Below are 21754 nucleotides of genomic sequence, written 5' to 3' on the forward strand. Positions count from 1 at the left end.
ATAGCAGTTAATAATTTTACTTACATCGTAATTTGGAACACCTCGTCTTGTTTTGACTGAAAATACGTACCGTACAAATATAAAATATTTTTCTACGCGTGCGTTTTGAATCGAAAAAAACGACACTTAATCTTGTTCATTATCAAAACTATCAGTTACAACAATTTCAAATAAATTCAGCGCGCAATGTCAATACATAGGGCAGCAATGCGAAATGCCATTTTATAGTTTCAATTAAACAGGCCTCTTCTAAAAGAGTCACTATATCCAATGCAAGATATAAGGAAAGCATATTTCAAATTGAAACGTAACAGGAAGTAATTTATTCAATTCATTTTTTTTCTATTTAGAATACTCATGCACACTAGTAGACAATGTACCATCAACTAAATGCCTAACACAACACAAGTATAATTCGTACACATGGTTAAGATATCAGTTTGTTACTTAATTCTTCGTTGTTGTTTTTCCTCAACCGGATTGAATATTGATAAACGACGATTTCCTTCTTACTAGCTAGTTTAACCTCTTATGTTTTTGTTTAATGTTGTCGTGTATTTTGTGTCCTTTATTCTACAGGCACTTGATCAGTTGCTCTTTATATAGGACTACAGGATGTTAACAATAATTTATCACATGTTTGTTTTTTCTAGAGTGACATTATTCATATGTGCATCATGAGCAAATATAACTCTATGAAGACAATCTAATCAAAACAGAAGAGTGACGTCAACTTTTGATTACGATTTTAATACAATGTTGCGTGCGTAATTAAATGAATGCGGGCCGGGCGGTCTTTGAGTCATCATTGTTTTTGCAGATCATACAACTTATGCTTCACATTGATTTCAGTGCCATACCAAATTAAGTAGACACAGTTATCTCTGTCACAAAAATTACTGGATCGCACGATAAACATTTCCTTTGAATTCGTCACAGACTGTGTGCTCTCGGGCATACGACACATATACTAAGTAGCCAGGATATAATGTGTACGTTGTTAAAGTTCGGCGTTCAATATCGTTTTAAACTGTTGAATGACGTTTTAATTTATTAATATTGTTTAGAGAAACGTCATGCTATTTTGTTATTTCAATATAGTTTAGCAAATTGTACTTCATCGTACAACGGGTACTTTTGAGACGTTTCGTTCACGTACTATGTTTTCATCGATGTGCAGAAATCGGGTAAAGCATTCAATAATCAAGCGGTATGTTAGATTTCAATAAACATTGCGTTGACTTCAAACGTATTTGTGTGCATGCTACTAGACCTGTCAATAGTTATAACAACTATAACAAAAAGTCACGGTCGCAAAATAAACATGCAGTTTTGTGTTTGTAAACATGATACATAAGTATATTTTGTGAATGCTACTAGTCCTTCCTAAAGTCATTACAACTATAACCGTTTTGCATTGGGCCGTCTTGACCCGGTACGAATTACCATAAGCTTTATAATGCGGTAAAGAATTAGCCAAAGTTAACAACAACATTCACACATAGTAACGGTCACAAAATGAAAATGCAGTTGTGCTTTTGTAAATGTAATAAATAAGTATATGTATGCTATCAAATGTATAAGGCTGTCGAAGATGTACAGTGCGGTAGAACAGTGTTCTGAAAAGCATTAATAATTGCAATAAATTGTTTTATCCCATCTTCACCGTGACATTGATGGTATAACACCCCATGGTTTAAACTTTTCTTTATCCCTACTTGTTGAATAAACCTGTCGCGTGCACGGACTACTTTTCAAATGACGCCATTCGATATGCGCTTAAATTAGGTCGATATTGTTTTGTTCATTGATCGAATTTTAAGGTCACACATGCAGCGTTTCTTTAAAATTCGTTTTGCTAAAGAAAAAAAAATGGATCCAACGAGGAATTGAACTAGGCTCTATCGCGTGCTATCCAGACACTCTAACCGCGAAGCTAAAGTGATCACCCGAGTGCGTAACTGTTTGAATTCGATAGACCATATTTTACGAAACAGCTGACGAAATCACTTGTTTGCGTCATTCAGGTCATTGGGTACGCAGTCATTAAAAGAGTTTACGCGTGTGTGTGTGTTTACGATGGTTTATTATAATGTGAATAACATGGTTGAGATATAAAACTGGATTGAAACTGGTGAGATTGCATTTTCGATTTCGTTAAAATGTCGAATGTACTCGAATAACGCGATGTTTTGTTGAACAATTGATGGATTAAATTTAAGAAACGCGTCAGTGAATTGTTATTTAACTTTTCGAAGGACATCGATGTTGAATTAAAATGGTAATTTCTTTGATGAATAGTCGTTCCTTTGTCAGTTGATCAAAGAATGTGTACCCACAAAGAAATGCCTGCTTACATCAAGTGCTTTAACATGGAAAAGATGGATGGCGATGAAGAAATGTGTCCAGAATTTTTACTCATCATGGAAGCAAATAAAACTTTTCGAAAATAAACATGGTTATTACACAACTTCGGTGAGGAGAACAAGAACTAGTTGATTTTTTTCTTTTTTATGTCAGTAAGTAAAATGTGTGTAGAAAGAAGAGTTGTTTATGGACTAAAATTTACAATATCGGCGGGGATAAATGCTGAATCATGCTTCACGTAGGTGTGTACATATTTTGTAAATTTCAAAATGGCAGCCTTTGTTGTTTTTGGTATTTTACAGTGGTGGAACAAGAATCAAAATTTAAACAAGAACGTCTGTGTTCTACTTGAGTGTGTAACATTTGGAACGCTGATTAAATTTAAATCGAGGCGTATAACGATATTTTGCCTCATTACTCTTCTTTTGCGTGGAATTGTTAAGGACTATTTCGAGTTCCGTAAACGGGAAAGATCACAATTAATATTACTACGCAATGTAAGATTCAGATTTGATTAAGATTTAACGTGTTTTTGCTTTTATTTTATCAATTAAAGACTAAATAATTGACGACTAAGAAAATTGATGGAAAAATGTTATACTAAGATTAGCGTTTAATAAAGAGAAGTTTATGTTGCTCGGCTCGAACACCGAAAGCGCTCGCATAGTCTCGCGCTCCCGTCGTTCTAAGCCTCGCAACATAATATTCTCTCTATTTAACGCTAACCTAGTATTATCAATATATTATCTCTTATATCGAAATATCTACGTAATTGATGTAGAAAGACGGCCTGGAAACATGATGGCTGATAATTGAACGCTCAACAAGATATCTGAATGAAAATGTTCTGAATTATAAGTTTACGATCGTACCAAAAGACCAGCTCAAATGTCTGCTGGGGTTGATTTATGAACGCCAGTCATTGTCTCGTAGTCACCTTTTCCAAAAACGACCGAATACAACCAAAATCAACTATATTTGAATATATTACATTAATATTTTTAAATTCAATATTAAGTGTTACTAAGTAGTTATGAATTAATTGTATTTATAGTATTTACTGATGTTTATCCCAAGTACTTTTTTCTGAATTCAAGATTTACTATGATACACAGTGACATGACATGCATTTAAATTATATTTGAATTTAAATTAAAAATAAAGAATTCCCTCCTCATGCTTCTAAAAAGATGCTTCTCAAAAGATCCTTTAAACTATTCACCCATTACTTTTGGATATTTCATCATAAAATCAGATTTAAATAATGATTTTTATTCAATGCATATTTTTTGCCTTTTTTTGCAATTTATATGTGTCATTTATTCATATTAAAATCACATCAAATGTCATAGGCTGTCATATATTCGTTTAAAGCGTCACTTTAACGTATACCGCACAGTTTATGGGAAAACATTGAAGGTCCGGAATTATGTTGGTTTCAGTATACCCTATGTTTCATTTCTTTTCTTCTTTAACTCCAACTTACAAGCCAAATATCTTGTTAAATTTAAAAACATACCTTTGACTCCATAATTTCTGCTTTCATGTCTTTTAACTGAGTCGAGCTGAAACGAGCCAAGAACGACATAACACAAGAGATACGATCCTTCATACCCACATACAAATATATGATTATATAAGTTTCTCATATCAAATATAATGATTTGGAAAAGTTAAAAAAACATATTAAATACGGTGTTGAACTGAAAATAAATATTGCTTCTTATGAAATAGTTTATGGTTATACATCAAAAAAACATATCATTATATTTGATATTGGGCGTTTATAGTCAGTTTTAAAATCAGATTTGTCGATTGTTATTGCTGTATATTTAGTTTTACAGGCCACATCAGTAACTGGTCGTTTTTCACTGATCATGTATATGCTTCATAGTGAACGGTGTAGAACGTGTATTGTGTTAAAGGAGCGTGTCATTTGAGAAGGATTAAGCAAGACCTTTGTCTAAATAAACACCAGCTATTGTATTATCGTTTACGAAAAAAGCACATTAGGCAATATGGGTGTAGTGGTTATATTTGATAAATGAGTAAACCTACAAGAATTTTATTAATCCTTATTTGGTAGAGATTTTACATGTATTACATAAAACATAAATAATTGACCGAATATTAAAGCAAACTTCGTTTTAATTGCAAATAAAAGCAATACTCATAACTAAATGACATATGCGTGTACTTACATCGCATTTCGAAATTCCTCTTCCTGTTTTGTCTGCAAATAAGTACAGTAATTTTTAGAAATATGTGTCAGTGAAAGCAGTACACAGATGAAGAATACCTCTTAAAATTACCTCGTAAACTCATGGACCATAAAGATTAGAATACTATCGTTATAAAAAAAAAAATATAAATCCATGCAAACAATTTTTATGAACTGATTGTTTTTCTTGATGGCACTTCACTCACACAGAATATGAATTCAATGAGAAATTCCATATATTATTATCCGGTATACAACTTATTTTACGGCGAACTATATTGAATGAAGAAATATAGATAAACAAATCTTTTAAAAATGCAGCAGGAAGCCATTGAGCAGGATCCAGCAAGACGAGAGGAAGCTATTGATTCCATTGACTTTTTTGTATTTAGTAAATTGTTAAATATAAGTAATACACCTTAAATTATTCGCATAAATGAACCATTATATTTTTTGTTTCACAAAAACAGTCTTGTTGCGTGCGTAATTAAATGAATGCGGGCCGGGCGGTCTTTGAGTCATCATTGTTTTTGCAGATCATACAACTTATGCTTCACATTGATTTCAGTGCCATACCAAATTAAGCAGACACAGTTATCTCTGTCACAAAAATTACTGGATCGCAAAAGACCAGCAATTTTGCTAGCATACTTTCGCATATTATGTACACGATAAACATTTCCTTTGAATTCGTCACAGACTGTGTGCTCTCGGGCATACGACACATATACTAAGTAGCCAGGATATAATGTTTACGTTGTTAAAGTTCGGCGTTCAATATCGTTTTAAACTGTTGAATGACGTTTTAATTTATTAATATTGTTTAGAGAAACGTCATGCTATTTTGTTATTTCAACATAGTTTAGCAAATTGTACTTCATCGTACAACGGGTACTTTTGAGACGTTTCGTTCACGTACTATGTTTTCATCGATGTGCAGAAATCGGGTAAAGCATTCAATAATCAAGCGGTATGTTAGATTTCAATAAACATTTGCGTTGACTTCAAACGTATTTGTGTGCATGCTACTAGACCTGTCAATAGTTATAACAACTATAACAAAAAGTCACGGTCGCAAAATAAACATGCAGTTTTGTGTTTGTAAACATGATACATAAGTATATTTTGTGAATGCTACTAGTCCTTCCTAAAGTCATTACAACTATAACCGTTTTGCATTGGGCCGTCTTGACCCGGTACGAATTACCATAAGCTTTATAATGCGGTAAAGAATTAGCCAAAGTAAACAACAACATTCACACATAGTAACGGTCACAAAATGAAAATGCTGTTGTGCTTTTGTAAATGTAATAAATAAGTATATGTATGCTATCAAATGTATAAGGCTGTCAAAGATGTACAGTGCGGTAGAACAGTGTTCTGAAAAGCATTAATAATTGCAATAAATTGTTTTATCCCATCTTCACCGTGACATTGATGGTATAACACCCCATGGTTTAAACTTTTCTTCATCACTACTTGTTGAATAAACCTGTCGCGTGCACGGACTACTTTTCAAATGACGCCATTCGATATGCGCTTAAATTAGGTCGATATTGTTTTGTTCATTGATCGAATTTTAAGGTCACACATGCAGCGTTTCTTTTAAATTCGTTTTGCTAAAGAAAAAAAAATGGATCCAACGAGGAATTGAACTAGGCTCTATCGCGTGCTATCCAGACACTCTTACCGCGAAGCTAAAGTGATCACCCGAGTGCGTAACTGTTTGAATTCGATAGACCATATTTTACGAAACAGCTGACGAAATCACTTGTTTGCGTCATTCAGGTCATTGGGTACGCAGTCATTAAAAGAGTTTACGCGTGTGTGTGTGTTTACGATGGTTTATTATAATGTGAATAACATGGTTGAGATATAAAACTGGATTGAAACTGGTGAGACTGCATTTTCGATTTCGTTAAAATGTCGAATGTACTCGAATAACGCGATGTTTTGTTGAACAATTGATGGATTAAATTTAAGAAACGCGTCAGTGAATTGTTATTTAACTTTTCGAAGGACATCGATGTTGAATTAAAATGGTAATTTCTTTGATGAATAGTCGTTCCTTTGTCAGTCGATCAAAGAATGTCTACCCACAAAGAAATGCCTGCTTACATCAAGTGCTTTAACATGGAAAAGATGGATGGCGATGAAGAAATGTGTCCAGAATTTTTACTCATCATGGAAGCAAATAAAACTTTTTGAAAATAAACATGGTTATTACACAACTTCGGTGAGGAGAACAAGAAATAGTTGATTTTTTTCTTTTTTATGTCAGTAAGTAAAATGTGCGTAGAAAGAAGAGTTGTTTATGGACTAAAATTTACAATATCGGCGGGGATAAATGCTGAATCATGCTTCACGTAGGTGTGTACATATTTTGTAAATTTCAAAATGGCAGCCTTTCTTGTTTTTGGTATTTTACAGTGGTGGAACAAGAATCAAAATTTAAACAAAAACGTCTGTGTTCTACTTGAGTGTGTAACATTTGGAACGCTGATTAAATTTAAATCGAGGCGTATAACGATATTTTGCCTCATTACTCTTCTTTTGCGTGGAATTGTTAAGGACTATTTCGAGTTCCGTAAACGGGAAAGATCACAATTAATATTACTACGCAATGTAAGATTCAGATTTTATTAAGATTTAACGTGTTTTTGCTTTTATTTTATCAATTAAAGACTAAATAATTGACGACTAAGAAAATTGATGGAAAAAATGTTATACTAAGATTAGCGTTTAATAAAGAGAAGTTTATGTTGCTCGGCTCGAACACCGAAAGCGCTCGCATAGTCTCGCGCTCCCGTCGTTCTAAGCCTCGCAACATAATATTCTCTCTATTTAACGCTAACCTAGTATTATCAATATCTTATCTCTTATATCGAAATATCTACGTAATTGATGTAGAAAGACGGCCTGGAAACATGATGGCTGATAATTGAACGCTCAACAAGATATCTGAATGAAAATGTTCTGAATTATAAGTTTACGATCGTACCAAAAGACCAGCTCAAATGTCTGCTGGGGTTGATTTATGAACGCCAGTCATTGTCTCGTAGTCACCTTTTCCAAAAACGACCGAATACAACCAAAATCAACTATATTTGAATATATTACATTAATATTTTTAAATTCAATATTAAGTGTTACTAAGTAGTTATGAATTAATTGTATTTATAGTATTTACTGATGTTTATCCCAAGTACTTTTTTCTGAATTCAAGATTTACTATGATACACAGTGACATGACATGCATTTAAATTATATTTGAATTTAAATTAAAAATAAAGAATTCCCTCCTCATGCTTCCAAAAAAGATGCTTCTCAAAAGATCCTTTAAACTATTCACCAATTACTTTTGGATATTTCATCATAAAATCAGATTTAAATAATGATTTTTATTCAATGCATATTTTTTTGCATTTTTTTTGCAATTTATATGTGTCATTTATTCATATTAAAATCACATCAAATGTCATAGGCTGTCATATATTCGTTTAAAGCGTCACTTTAACGTATACCGCACAGTTTATGGGAAAACATTGAAGGTCCGGAATTATGTTGGTTTCAGTATACCCTATGTTTCATTTCATTTCTTCTTTAACTCCAACTTACAAGCCAAATATCTTGTTAAATTTAAAAACATACCTTTGACTCCATAATTTCTGCTTTCATGTCTTTTAACTGAGTCGAGCTGAAACGAGCCAAGAACGACATAACACAAGAGATACGATCCTTCATACCCACATACAAATATATGATTATATAAGTTTCTCATATCAAATATAATGATTTGGAAAGGTTAAAAAAACATATTAAATACGGTGTTGAACTGAAAATAAAAACTGCTTCTTATGAAATAGTTTATGGTTATACATCAAAAAACATATCATTATATTTGATATTGGGCGTTTATAGTCAGTTTTAAAATCAGATTTGTCGATTGTTATTGCTGTATATTTAGTTTTACAGGCCACATCAGTAACTGGTCGTTTTTCACTGATCATGTATATGCTTCATAGTGAACGGTGTAGAACGTGTATTGTGTTAAAGGAGCGGGTCATTTGAGAAGGTTTAAGCAAGACCTTTGTCTAAATAAACACCAGCTATTGTTTTATCGTTTACGAAAAAAGCACATTAGGCAATATGGGTGTAGTGGTTCTATTTGATAAATGAGTAAACCTACAAGAATTTGATTAATCCTTATTTGGTAGAGATTTTACATGTATTACATAAAACATAAATAATTGACCGAATATTAAAGCAAACTTCGTTTTAATTGCAAATAAAAGCAATACTCATAACTAAATAACATATGCGTGTACTTACATCGCATTTCGAAATTCCTCTTCCTGTTTTGTCTGCAAATAAGTACAGTAATTTTTAGAAATATGTGTCAGTGAAAGCAGTACACAGATGAAGAATACCTCTTAAAATCACCTCGTAAACTCATGGACCATAAAGATTAGAATACTATCGTTATAAAAAAAAATATAAATCCATGCAAACAATTTTTATGAACTGATTGTTTTTCTTGATGGCACTTCACTCACACAGATTATGAATTCAATGAGAAATTCCATATATTATTATCCGGTTTACAACTTATTTTACGGCGAACTATATTGAATGAAGAAATATAGATAAACAAATCTTTTTAAAATGCAGCAGGAAGCCATTGAGCAGGATTCAGCAAGACGAGAGGAAGCTATTGATTCCATTGACTTTTTTGTATTTAGTAAATTGTTAAATATAAGTAATACACCTTAAATTATTCGCATAAATGAACCATTATATTTTTTGTTTCACAAAAACAGTCTTAAATCAATTAAGCATTTCATTATGCATGTTGGGAAAATTATGCACATATGTGCAATTCAATCATAATCCATTAGCTTTCTGAACCGGATAAGATATCGATTTTACCAGAATTAAAGTTAAATAATTGACATTCTTTTGGACAAACTATTAATCTCCTTCCAACCGTCAACATAAAGACACAAAAGAATTGTTACCTTGTAATGATTCCCGCAAGTTTTAAAAACAAGAATCACAACAATATGGCTGTACGCAATCAATTTAATGCTGAAATGGTAAAAACATGTACCATGTTTTGGATTGCTTTTATGTATCCGAACATTTTGCTTGCGAATTTGAAAGAATGCGGGCTGGGCAATCTTTTAGTCAGCATTTTTTTGTGCTTGCTCATCAGATCATACAATGCATGCATCACTTTTATTTCAGTGTCATTACAGTTTACGGAGACACAATTATCTCTGTCACTAAAATAACTGGATCGCAAAAGACCAGCAATTCTGGGGAGCATACTTGTGCGTATTTTGTAAGCAATAAACATTCCCTGGGAAGGGAACTCATACGGACTATGTGCTCTCGGGCATACGACACACACAATATTGAGTAACCAGGATCGATGGTTACGTCGTTTAGTTTTAATTCTCAATATGGTTTAAAACTGTTAAATGACGTTTTACTTAATTGATTGTGTTTATAGTCACATCTTGGTATTTGGTTATTTCAATATAGCTTAGTACACTGTACTGCATCTTTCAGCGGTATTCGAGACATTCATTTTGGAATATGCATCATTATCATAGTTCATATTTACGAAATTTTTACAACAAACCTTGAACCGGGAACGGTGATTGAACACGGACCACCTACGTGAGAGTCAATGAGCTAATAATGTGTGAGTATTTTGAAGTGTTTGAGGTCCCGCAGCGCATTAGAATGCATTATGTGTGGACTCGGAGATTGTTTCAGTATGCCTACCTAATTAAATTTCTAGACTCATGAATGTTGGGACGAATTTTGAATAATAGCTGTAATTTCTAGCTATCTGTTTGTAACTGAGAGATTTTCAATTTTGGTGCGGTCTACTATTGTGGGGGTAGCAGGATATCCCGGAGTCTCCGGTTTGTCCGGAATGGTGACCACCAATCAAACTCACTTGCTGGAAGGACATTGAACCCGGGTCGCCTAGGTGAGGAGCTTTTTTTGATGATAAGCCCTGTGTAGGATATTGCATACCACTTAAGCTAGATAGACACTTGACAATCGTCAAAATCCAATAATATTTCTATCTGCACCTTCCAAAACTATGGTAAATTTTAATTGGTTTAGGAAACATTTTCAGGGTGAGTCTTACTTTTGACGGACATTTACGACTGTGAGGCGATTATGATGATATCGATGATAAAGGTGATGATGCTCATTATGATGATGATAATGATGTTTTTGAAGTTTACTACGATGACCAAGAGGATGAAAACGACCAATCCAGTATTGGTTTATGATCATTTGACGAAAACTATCCGATGATGGTGCTGGTGTTGATAACGGTAGTGGTAACACTAATGACGACGGTGATGATTGTAAATATGATGAGAGTGATGTAAGTGATGATATAAAGAAAAAGATGATGTAAAAAAAATATCCTGAAATGATCGTAAATTGATGATGATCGGACTAACAAGATCCCATGAAGAGATGACGATGATGGCACTGCTGGTTAGTATGATGTTTGTAATTGTTATGCTAAAACAATAACATATATGCAATTTTTAAGTAGAACGATCGTACAACTTACCAGACAATTGAGTCTGAAATAATAAAAAGAACATATTTATAGTTTGACTATTGATAACACACGTTATATTATTCAAATGCACTTGGTAATTTAAAATTAATTTAAATGTTATTCAATAACACCGATGAACTATATATATATATAACACAATTATAAAGTTTCAGAAGAACTTCTATCAGAAAAAACACACAACAACATCGTAAGAAGAGTTTTAAAGGAACCTCTTCACAGATAGACGAACCGACAAAGATCCAACTTTTCTAAATTTTGTCTACGACTAATATATATATATATTTATAAATATAAATAAATAAATAAATAAATATATATATATATTTATTTATCTGCACCAGGAAGCACCAGAATACAAACGACGTAGATACTATCTGATAACACGTTTATATGCTCTTATAATCCAAATCTCAAATTAAAATAGTTATAAACTACTTGGTAACGCGAACCGTTTTAATTAGCTCGTTTAATTTAACAACACATTGGATTGCATAGGTAAAGTGCATATTGCATTAGTCAGTACGAAATCCCTTCAGGCCGAAAGGTTAATGCTATTTCCTCATTATTCAAATGACAGTTTTTTGAATCCGGTGTTTTACTCATTTTAATTAATAATTAATAACGTGGTCTTACGCCCCTAATGTTAATCTATTAATGAAAAGCATGTAATGCCAAATTTCAAAATTGCCACAACCTTTCAACAAGTCCTCTTTAAACATTAAACTGAGTTTCGGTTGTATGGTAAAAATCATGTAATTAAAAATGTGTACACGGATAGTGAATTGCCACTTTTTTTTACAGATGCATGTATACGACACATCGATTGTGTGCTGCGTTTTTTTGTATACGTGTCACTTAAGGCCTAGTGATACAAATAACTGTGTTATCACGAAAGTTTATTACACATTAGAATCGTCGCATATTTTAATCTTTATTTTCGTTCATTTTACATTAACCTTTTATATTTGTCATCTATGTCGTGTTTTTTAGGAAGACGCAAATGGAATTTTGAAAGTACATTCGTATACTATTCATATTTCATTACATTAATATTCAGTTTTTAACTAAATTCCCCTTACCTGCGTTTTATTGTCTTTATCATCGTTTCGGTTCGTTCAGATTGGGTTTTATTTTCAGACTCAATGTATTTATCGAATGAATTTCTTTGTAACAAGTGAAGAGGTAAATTATACAAAACATCTATTCTTGTTTCAAGGTCACATATCTGTTGTTGAATTGTATTCATTGTCTCCTTTGTATGACTATCTGCGAGGTGCTTCCAGTAAAAGCTTATTTCGCTTTTTTCTTCCAAGTATTTTACTAGGCGAAAGGTGGAAGATGTATTGCTAAATGGAAATACCACTTTCCATAGCGATTGCAACGTGTTAGCCATTTGTATTATCCGAAGTCCAAAATGAGGATCGTCGTCATCGCTATAAGTCTTCTCAACGATCGTGTCCACATCACCATACACCTTGCATACAAGAGTTCTGACCCTCTTTTGCAGATCAGGTAAATGAGCTTGAAGCATGCCGTAATTTATCTCAATAATTGTTGACTCTTTAGCATCTGTTCTAGCACTGTTTGAGCGTTTTTCGTCGTTATCAAATCCTGAAAATAATCAACATATATGTTTAATTATTAAATAATTATAAATGCATTTATCGAATGACCAGATCACGTTTAAAAAATAACGAGCACCTAATATAATTAAAGGAAATGTGACATCGAAAATGGTCTAACGTGGGCAACTCTGTATAAGATTTACAAAGGCAATTTTAGCACATGATATAATATGCAAGTTATCTTGGTATTAAACCAACCTCTTTAGTATGTTTGTTGATACCGTTTGTCGGCTCACCTATTACGTATACATCGATATGTAGTAAAGAAAGAATACACCATGGCACAAACGGTATTGTTTAGTGTGTAATTCAAACGACATTGTAGATAAATATCACTACATTTGTGTTTGTACAAGTTAATCAGATAAACGAAAAAAATAATTCAAGTAAAGACGTCCTGCGGTATATACAAACGCAGTTCGTGTAAATTCAAATAATAAAATCGAACTCTCTTAAAACGTAATTCAATTTTAAATGAGAATATAGTGGCGCAGTTTGTTCGACTTATAATAAATGATGTAATTTGAAGTATATTTAAGCAAAAAGAAACGCATTTACTAAACCACTCTTACCAAATTATGTGACTAGACTAACAGTACACGATCTAGATGGCATATATATTTTCTTACACAGCTGGACATCTAATGGTTGACTGGGAAACATAGTTCCCGTGAGTCTAAATGCGGGCTAGAGATAGTACGGGCGTCCACATGCATAATTTCTTTGCATATAGCCATTTGAACACGCATTAATATTTCGTTATAATAATGATCATATGTCGGTCAAAATTGCAATAAACAAGAAATAAACCATATTTGCTAGTCACGCCTCTGAACAGCGTGGTAGTGTAACGGGAACGTCCCGATATACCAATTATCTTTACATGTACTACGTGAAAAGATGTTATTTGCGAATTTTTCTTTTTTGTATTTTTACTGTTCAAATATCGCTATTTAAAAATATCGCCTGTCGACTCTCGCGTTTTCAAAAAATCAGGGGAGACAAATTGAGAATAAATGGTTAAAAAGTACTGTAACAGCGTTTAAAAAACGCGAGAGTCGACAGGCGATATGATTACATCGATATTTGAACAGTACAAATATCGCGTGTCGCTTCGTGTATCGCGCGAAATATCGTGTGACGCTTCGTGTGTCGCGCTAAATATCGTGTATCGCTTCAAGTGTCGCGTGTCGTGGTCTACAATTAGGATAATATGAGCGATATTTGAATTATAAAATATCGTGTATCGCTTCGTGTCGTGCAAAATATCGTGTGTCGCTTCGTGTTTCGTGTGTCGCCCTTTGAATGCGAAACACGATACTTTGCGCGATACTCAAAGCGACACACGATAATTTGCGCGATACACGAAGCGGCACACAATATTTTGCGCGATACACGAAGTGACACGCAAAATTTACCATGATATATCGCCTTTTGGGCTACCTACACAAGGAAGATATTTCGTGGTACATTCTCGCGCGTCGCTTGACGTATCGCGCAAAATATCGTTTGTCGCTTCCTGTGTCGCGCAAAATATCATATATTGCGTCGTGTGTCGTGTGTCGCCTTTGATGAAAGAAGTTCGAAATTATAGATTGCACTATCCGGATTCCGTAAGTCACTGTAGGCTTAGTTTGATTAACGTAGTTTCACACTTTGCTATTGTACACGCTCGATTGTTTGTTTTGCGGTTAACATAGACATGTAAACTACTGAAATGTGTTAAATAATACACGTTTAAGCTATAAACTGTTTTGTGTGCAATTAAACCTAATTTGCTCAGCATTTCTTTAATACCAAAAATGCGTTATTTTACATGCTTTAAACAGTTAATAAATAATAGTGTATACTTGACCAGAAGGTGATTTTATTATCTAAGACTTATCGTTGTGAATTTAAATAACCGTTGCTGGTTTCCAGAGTGTTCGTGCCTGGAGCCTAACATGTCCGTCAATATCTTGGAAGTGGTTTTGAAATTTTGTCTTTGTTGCGCTTTTGTTAAGCTCTCAAAGTTTTAAATGCCTACTTAATAAACTGAAGGGCAATCGCACGGGTGAAATCAATTTATAGTATAGTGTACACAAGTTTTTGTTCTTTTTCACAACTGAGAATTAGTATAATATTACACATGCATTTAACAATATTAACTCTATAGACAAATCCAAGAGAGTGAAACATGGATCAAGATGTTGTACCACTGTAGCCCACATCTATGTTATAATCGCTTATACAAAACATCAAACGCACTGTAGTGAAGTTTCAGTAAGAGTCAGGTATAACACCAAAGAGCGCTCATTGGGTAAAACGTCATTAAAATCAAAATCAAAAGTGGAGTTTAACAGCACTGTCTCTATAACTATCTTATTCGTGAGTTCAATCTTGCTCGCTGTTTTTTTCTCAAAAAATGTCATAGATCATTCTTGTGTGTAATATAATATGTTCCGGTGATATGAATTGTTTTGTAAATCGAATTTCCTTCACGAAATTAAATTCGTAGTGTAATAGGAATCTATATTACGACGACATATTAATTTATTTGCGATTGCAAATAATAAATATTTGCTGTAGTTTAAGCACGTCTAAAAATGGAGCTGTTTGTGTTATTTATAGAAAGTTATCTCTATAGCACCCATAGGGTGCTAAACAGTGAATTATTGTGTTTTGCAATTTAATACCATTTTGTGGATGGTTTAAACTGACAGGATGTACGTTTTAAGATATTGATCTGCCGAGTGTTGGGGATGAAAATGCATTAATCTTGAAGCATCGGTTGTGTCCATTTCAAAAAGGACTTTAAAGCCAGATCAGTTAAATTTAATTTAAACAATTTGTGTGATGTTTAGTGGCACACCACTCCTAGAATTCATCTGTGAATATACCGTGCACTGCGGTTAGTGGAAGTTCTGAACAAGTCTAGAATTCATGTGGATGACAATTCCAATTCAATTAGTTTTAACAAAGCACATGCTGCTCCTCATTAAAGCATTAATAAAGTACCGGTGTATGCTTGTTTGCTATGCCGGCCTCAATTTTTATAACAAGTAGTTCTTGATGAATAGGTATCTTTGCATATGTTTAGACTGTAGTTATTGTTTGTTTTGTTACGATATCGTTCATTATTGTAATTTTCTATGGTATAACGTATGTTCAAATTTAAACTCAGACTTCACACTTCAACCCACAAACAAGAAAACGTGGATTATTGTACATATACGAAATATTTTACCAGGACTGCGCTCAGTGTGTAGAACTGTATTTTTCTCAAAACTTAAATCTGTGATGAGCAGGGTTAGGTAAGTTTTCAATAATCAATTTGTATGATGTAGCCTTATAAAACAACTCACATTTAGATGTTTTAAATATATTTATGCGCACGGATTTATGTGTGTGTGTGTTTACATATTTAGAACTATCTCATAATTTCACCATGTTCATGAATGTTTATGCATGTATACACGCAGTCGACAGAAAATAAAACAATCTGGAAAATAACTTAATTGTATGCATAAAAGCCGATATAATTTATCACGACAATTAATACATCGATGCACTGCAAGGCGGAATTTAATTTGTTTACTCCAGAGGGCGAGAATGCGAGAACGCGAGAGTACGATGGCGAGAGTGCGATAATACGATGACGAGAGTGCGATAATACGATGACGAGAATGCGAGGGTGTGAATATACGATGACGATAGCGCAAGAATACGATGTCGAGAGTGCGAGAATACGATGACGTGATTGCGAGAATACGATGACGAGAGTGCGACAATACGATGGCGACAGTACAATATGACTATCGGTTGTCGCCATCGTACTATCGCGTTGTCGCACTGTCGTCATCGTATTCTCGCCTTCTGAATTTTAATGTGTAACCACGATGGCCCTAACTATATTCCGTATTTTTTTTTAAATACTTAGAGTCGTGTCGACCTGCCCTCGTTTAAAAGTGTGTTTGCCTAAGAATTAAATTACAATTTAGACGCATTCTTTATAATACTATTCATTTTCAATCCGTATAGCAGTGGATGAAACATGGTTACAAGAAAAGGTAAAAAAAAAATAGTTTTATTTTTATTTTTGATTTGAAACCATTTACGAGAAATTAAATTTTGTTTTTGTATTGATTGTGAGTGTTTAAGTACTTGTATGTTGCTGTACTATTTCCCAGATTTACTAAGAGTATTTTAAACGATAATGTTGCACCGATAATTATTGCAGAATAATCCAAAATATAATATTATGTCGTAACTTAAAACATTTTTCGGCATTGCTGACTTCTTTTTCTGTTAAAGTTGCGGTTTATAGTCTACTTCGATATACATCTTCAGCCGACTTCGACATTAACCCCCCGATCACTGGGATTTAAGTCGTCCGTTTACATATGGCGCACCAGGCAGCCACGGCAGATGGACTTATTTCCCTCATAGGTACCCATTAATACACCTGGGTGAAGAGGAGCAAGCGTGGAATTAATTTTTTGCTCAGAAAAATCCAGTGCCCGAGTGGGATTCGAACTAGGGACGTCTCGATCCCAAGACCAGCATGCCACCACTAGACCGCTGTCCCCACTTTTCTTTTATTGCTAGCATACGTATATGTAACCATTATAGTAAACCGTTGTACGCATAACACTTTTAACAGATTTCGTTGCAATACAAAAAGAAATAACCAAACTCGATAATAGTATCAGGGCATAAATTAGTGTTACCGCGCATAGTCTTGTATTCAAGACAAATACACAATACAGGGGGACACATCAAACGAATTGCGACAAATAAAGATAGATTATAGCTTGGGTAATACGTTTAGAATGTAAAGCATCGTGGGTTCAACCTGTTTAAAGGGTTGTTGACCAACGACCTTTACCTATGACAATTAAACGGCTGTTAGTATTATGCAAGTTTTCTGAATGCGTGATAAAGTAGGAGCACGTAACATTAAAATTAACAGTTATTCTAAAGAACAGTTCCCAAATCCACAGGTTGGTTCCGTCCATAATTATTGCAGACTATTAACCTTAGTTAGACTCTGTTCATACGTATTGCAGACTATTTATCTTTGTTAAGCTCCGTCCATAAGTATTGCAGACTGTTAAGTTTAGTAAGTCTCCTTCTGTATTTATTGCATACTAATAAACTTGTAACGTAACAGCGTATGCATATTTTTTATTCTTATACAATGCATATTATGTTATATAGCAATTTAATTACAGATAATATTAATAATACAGATAATATAAATGATATGATAGAAATTTACAAGTACAAACTGGTCCAGAATGTTTGAAGGTTTATTGTTAGCAAGTAGGAACACGAAATATCCGTGCATGAGAAATCAAAATTTGGAGACTGAATATTTAACAAGCCATTCAAGTGATATTATCTTATATAACTATTGAAATAGGCCGACTTTATTAACATTAATCGAACAAACATGCATCATCTTGTTTGCCTGGTTGCATTGATCATATAAAATGTGCGATGGGAAACATGATTTTTTTGAATTATAAGAGTACATTACAAATTCATATCACATCTAGAATGATTGTTCGATAAGTGTGTAAATACCTGAATAATTTTGTTAATCCAGGGTGTCAGTAATTCAATACATTTAGAACTCAACCAATCGACAACAAGCACGTGAAGAAATGGACACTGATGATCAATCGAAATTGTAAGGGAATTTTATGTAAATTAATCTGTAGACAAAATGTAGATGTTTGGTCAGAATAAGATATTCTGCGGGTTGATTTGAGAGAATTTTGACTTGACACCTAGAATTGTAATTAAAGAATATTTGAATAGAAAATAAAATAAATAGTTAGAAACCATTCAGAGACTTATTGTGTGTTTATCATTCAGAGACTTGTGTGTTCCTATAAGACATATTAGGTGCATTGACAATCCGCTACGTCACAAACTTAGTAACGTTCCGTCCTATTATTATTGCAGACAATTAACCTAAGTAAGGCTCTGTAATTAACTATTGTTAACTTATTACCCTAGTAAGGCTCCTTAAATAATAATTTAGGACTTTAAACCTTAGTTAGGCTCCGCCCAAACTTAGCGCAGACTATTCACCTTAGTTAGGCTCCCACAATAATTATTGAGGACTTTAAATTTTTGTTTTGCTCCGCCCATACTTATTGCAGACTAGTATTGATTTCTGTGTAAGTGGGGATGTTATTAACGGCTTATCCATTGAACATATTTCTTGTCAATAGTGAAGCTTCCAGGGTGTCAATATAAACGGTTGTTATTACTCTGCCAGCTATTGAGCCCCGATAAGTCAAAAATATATATTATAATACATTAATAGAAAAAAACTTAAAAAACCCCATCAGATAAACACTTGATCAACAAGTATTTTTGACCATATTTACCTATATAATATAGTGTCAAAACAACAATTCTTGGTGCACAGTATTAAGAGATCTATAAGGTAATCTGGGGTTTTAATATTATTGGCTCTTTCAATATGTTAGTAATTAGAATATGTTGTATACTATTTTTGCAGATTTTGAGGAACACATGTATCCAGAATATTAAAAAGGTGATTCAACACTCTATTAAGGCATTTTTAAGAAAAAACGTCGCGTTTTTATAGTTTCAACCATACCTTAATAAAGGTCATACAAACATATTTTGATTTAGCTGATCACAATTACGTACGTCTTTACACAGGTTGAATATTAATACTTGCTGTTGTACTAGACGCATTTAAATTCAATTAGATTAAAGACATTGCAATGTCTTTATTTAAACATGAGTTTCGTATTATTAATAAATGTTAATTTTAAACGGCATTTCGGTGGTTGCATTACAATCTAATGTACGACAAACAGAAAACATACGTACATTCATCGAGCGAAAGACACCAGAAAAAAACATGGTAATAAAACTAGTTTGTTACATTTATCTGTTTTTGGTTTGATCACATGATGCTTATATATCGTCAATTAAGTTCGATTTGTGTTTGTTAGATACTGCACACATTAATTCGTTGCTTTACGATAGATACCTTATTTTTGTCGAACATTCAGGATTTCGATACATTGAAAAAGGTTGTCTGTGATGACCTCTGTAGGTATGTAAAATGAATATATTGTTGCTAAATTAACAAATTGTAATATATATTTGTCCACTGTTTTCTAAATTTATTGGCGTGTTATAGTGGGTTATTTATTACACGCTTTTGTCTATCAATATATATTTATATATTAAAAACCATAGTTTGTGGTTGTTTTTAAATTTTATTTTATGATTCGTAATTTAGTGTGAGTCTTAAGACTGTTTATTGTTTTGTTTCGAATAAGCAGTCTGAAATATACTGTTACGATTACACTATTACACATTGTACGCTGTCATTTCTTAAAATACTTTCAATTATTGTGTTATTTTATTGTAAAATATCTCATAGTTTTGCCTTCAGACACCAAATTGATCCGAATAGGTATTCTATGAAAAGATGTATTAATAAGTTGATGAAAATATTATTGTTAGAATAGATTAACATACAACAAGATATGTATCATAAATGGCCCTTCTTAATGTGACTTTCTGCCACAAAAAAACAACTAATATCTTAGGTACAATTTACTATTATGTTCATTTCTTCATTTTTTATTTTCGTACATAATATTTTAAACAGTAAAACATTTAACATGTTTATATTAAAACGTCTTTAATTTACAATTGTTTTTTATTGTATTGCCTGTTAACATCGCAAGTCCGCTATCAATGTGTCCACTTTTGGCCTTCTGGGTATTATTTGAAATAAACTAAAACTAAAATAATGTCGATGGGAAACAAGCGGCGTAACGTGGTATAATATTCTTCATTAAGTTTCATTCACGTTTGACTGTAAAGAAACGTGTAATATGTGGAAGTAAGATATGCAGTGGCATTTTAAAGGACAACAGTTACCAATTTGATGTTATGTTTAGCGTTCACGGGCGTGTAATGTTTTTTTAACAAACTTAACATATGTTTCACCATATAGAGAATGAAGATGGATAGTGTAAACGTAATGCCTTAAACAACGCATTTACAAACTCCGCAAAAGCGACTCAATTAAAACACAAATTGTTTTAAACTCTGGGCTCTAAAATTTGTGTTTTATTTGTTTGTTTTTTTTAGTTATTGACATTCTTATTTTTTATAAGAATATGGACTTTTACCAGTGCCAACAACTTACTAGATCTTATCATTGTGAATTGTATATTTTGCCTTATAATTAATATTGTATTGCTCTTTTAAAATGCGTATCAGATCATTGTTTAATTAAACGATTATACATAATAATATAATATTATAACATGTATATTGTATGATTTATCAACACCCATTACGATAAAAACATTGCGCTTCAGTTTATATTTCATTTTAATATTTCTTTAAGAAACTAAAATATGATAATTAGTATTTATATTTGTGAATGTTCACATACTTCTACGGTCATTTTAAGATTGGTGATGAAGGTTTATCTGACTAAATTTGTCCTGACTTATTTGCAAGTTCCAAGATTTAAACGGGACGCTAAACATATAATACAATGTATATGACCTTATTATTCAACATCAACGTTTAGTTTTACGATCAAATAATGTGACATGCTACTTACGAAGAGGATCTTCTACAGTCGAGTGTCGACAGCACACGCGTTGGACAAGATCGTATATGTGCCAACATATGTTTAGAGGAGGACATATAACAGGTCTCATTCCGTACTCCTTTAGTATGAAGTATCGCTGATAACACCACAGCGATTCCGATCGCTTATGAATAGCCTCGAATGTGTGACTAAAAATTTGAAAAGGCATTTAAAATTAACGTCCTTGCTCTTGAACACAAACAAACACGTATACCACATAAAAGCATTTCGAAAACTGTAAAATTGTATGTATGTATTATTAAATA

The 21754-nt window shown here is 33.0% G+C and overlaps 1 protein-coding gene across 1 annotated transcript in view; it reads right to left on the reverse strand.

The window, feature by feature from the left end:
* LOC127840031 (transient receptor potential cation channel subfamily M member-like 2) overlaps positions 1-21754 on the reverse strand; it is a 33236-nt gene that overhangs the window by 1525 nt on the left and 9957 nt on the right. Inside the window, exons 8-15 of the mRNA XM_052368419.1 lie at positions 21459-21637; positions 12290-12821; positions 11199-11211; positions 8921-8952; positions 8240-8285; positions 4569-4600; positions 3887-3932; positions 25-56 (exon numbers count right to left, since the gene is read on the reverse strand). Of these exons, the coding sequence (XP_052224379.1) occupies positions 25-56; positions 3887-3932; positions 4569-4600; positions 8240-8285; positions 8921-8952; positions 11199-11211; positions 12290-12821; positions 21459-21637 (912 nt within the window). The remainder of the gene's footprint in view (positions 1-24; positions 57-3886; positions 3933-4568; positions 4601-8239; positions 8286-8920; positions 8953-11198; positions 11212-12289; positions 12822-21458; positions 21638-21754) is intronic.

This window comes from Dreissena polymorpha, chromosome 7, assembly GCF_020536995.1.
Source record: "Dreissena polymorpha isolate Duluth1 chromosome 7, UMN_Dpol_1.0, whole genome shotgun sequence".
Taxonomy (NCBI): domain Eukaryota; kingdom Metazoa; phylum Mollusca; class Bivalvia; order Myida; family Dreissenidae; genus Dreissena; species Dreissena polymorpha.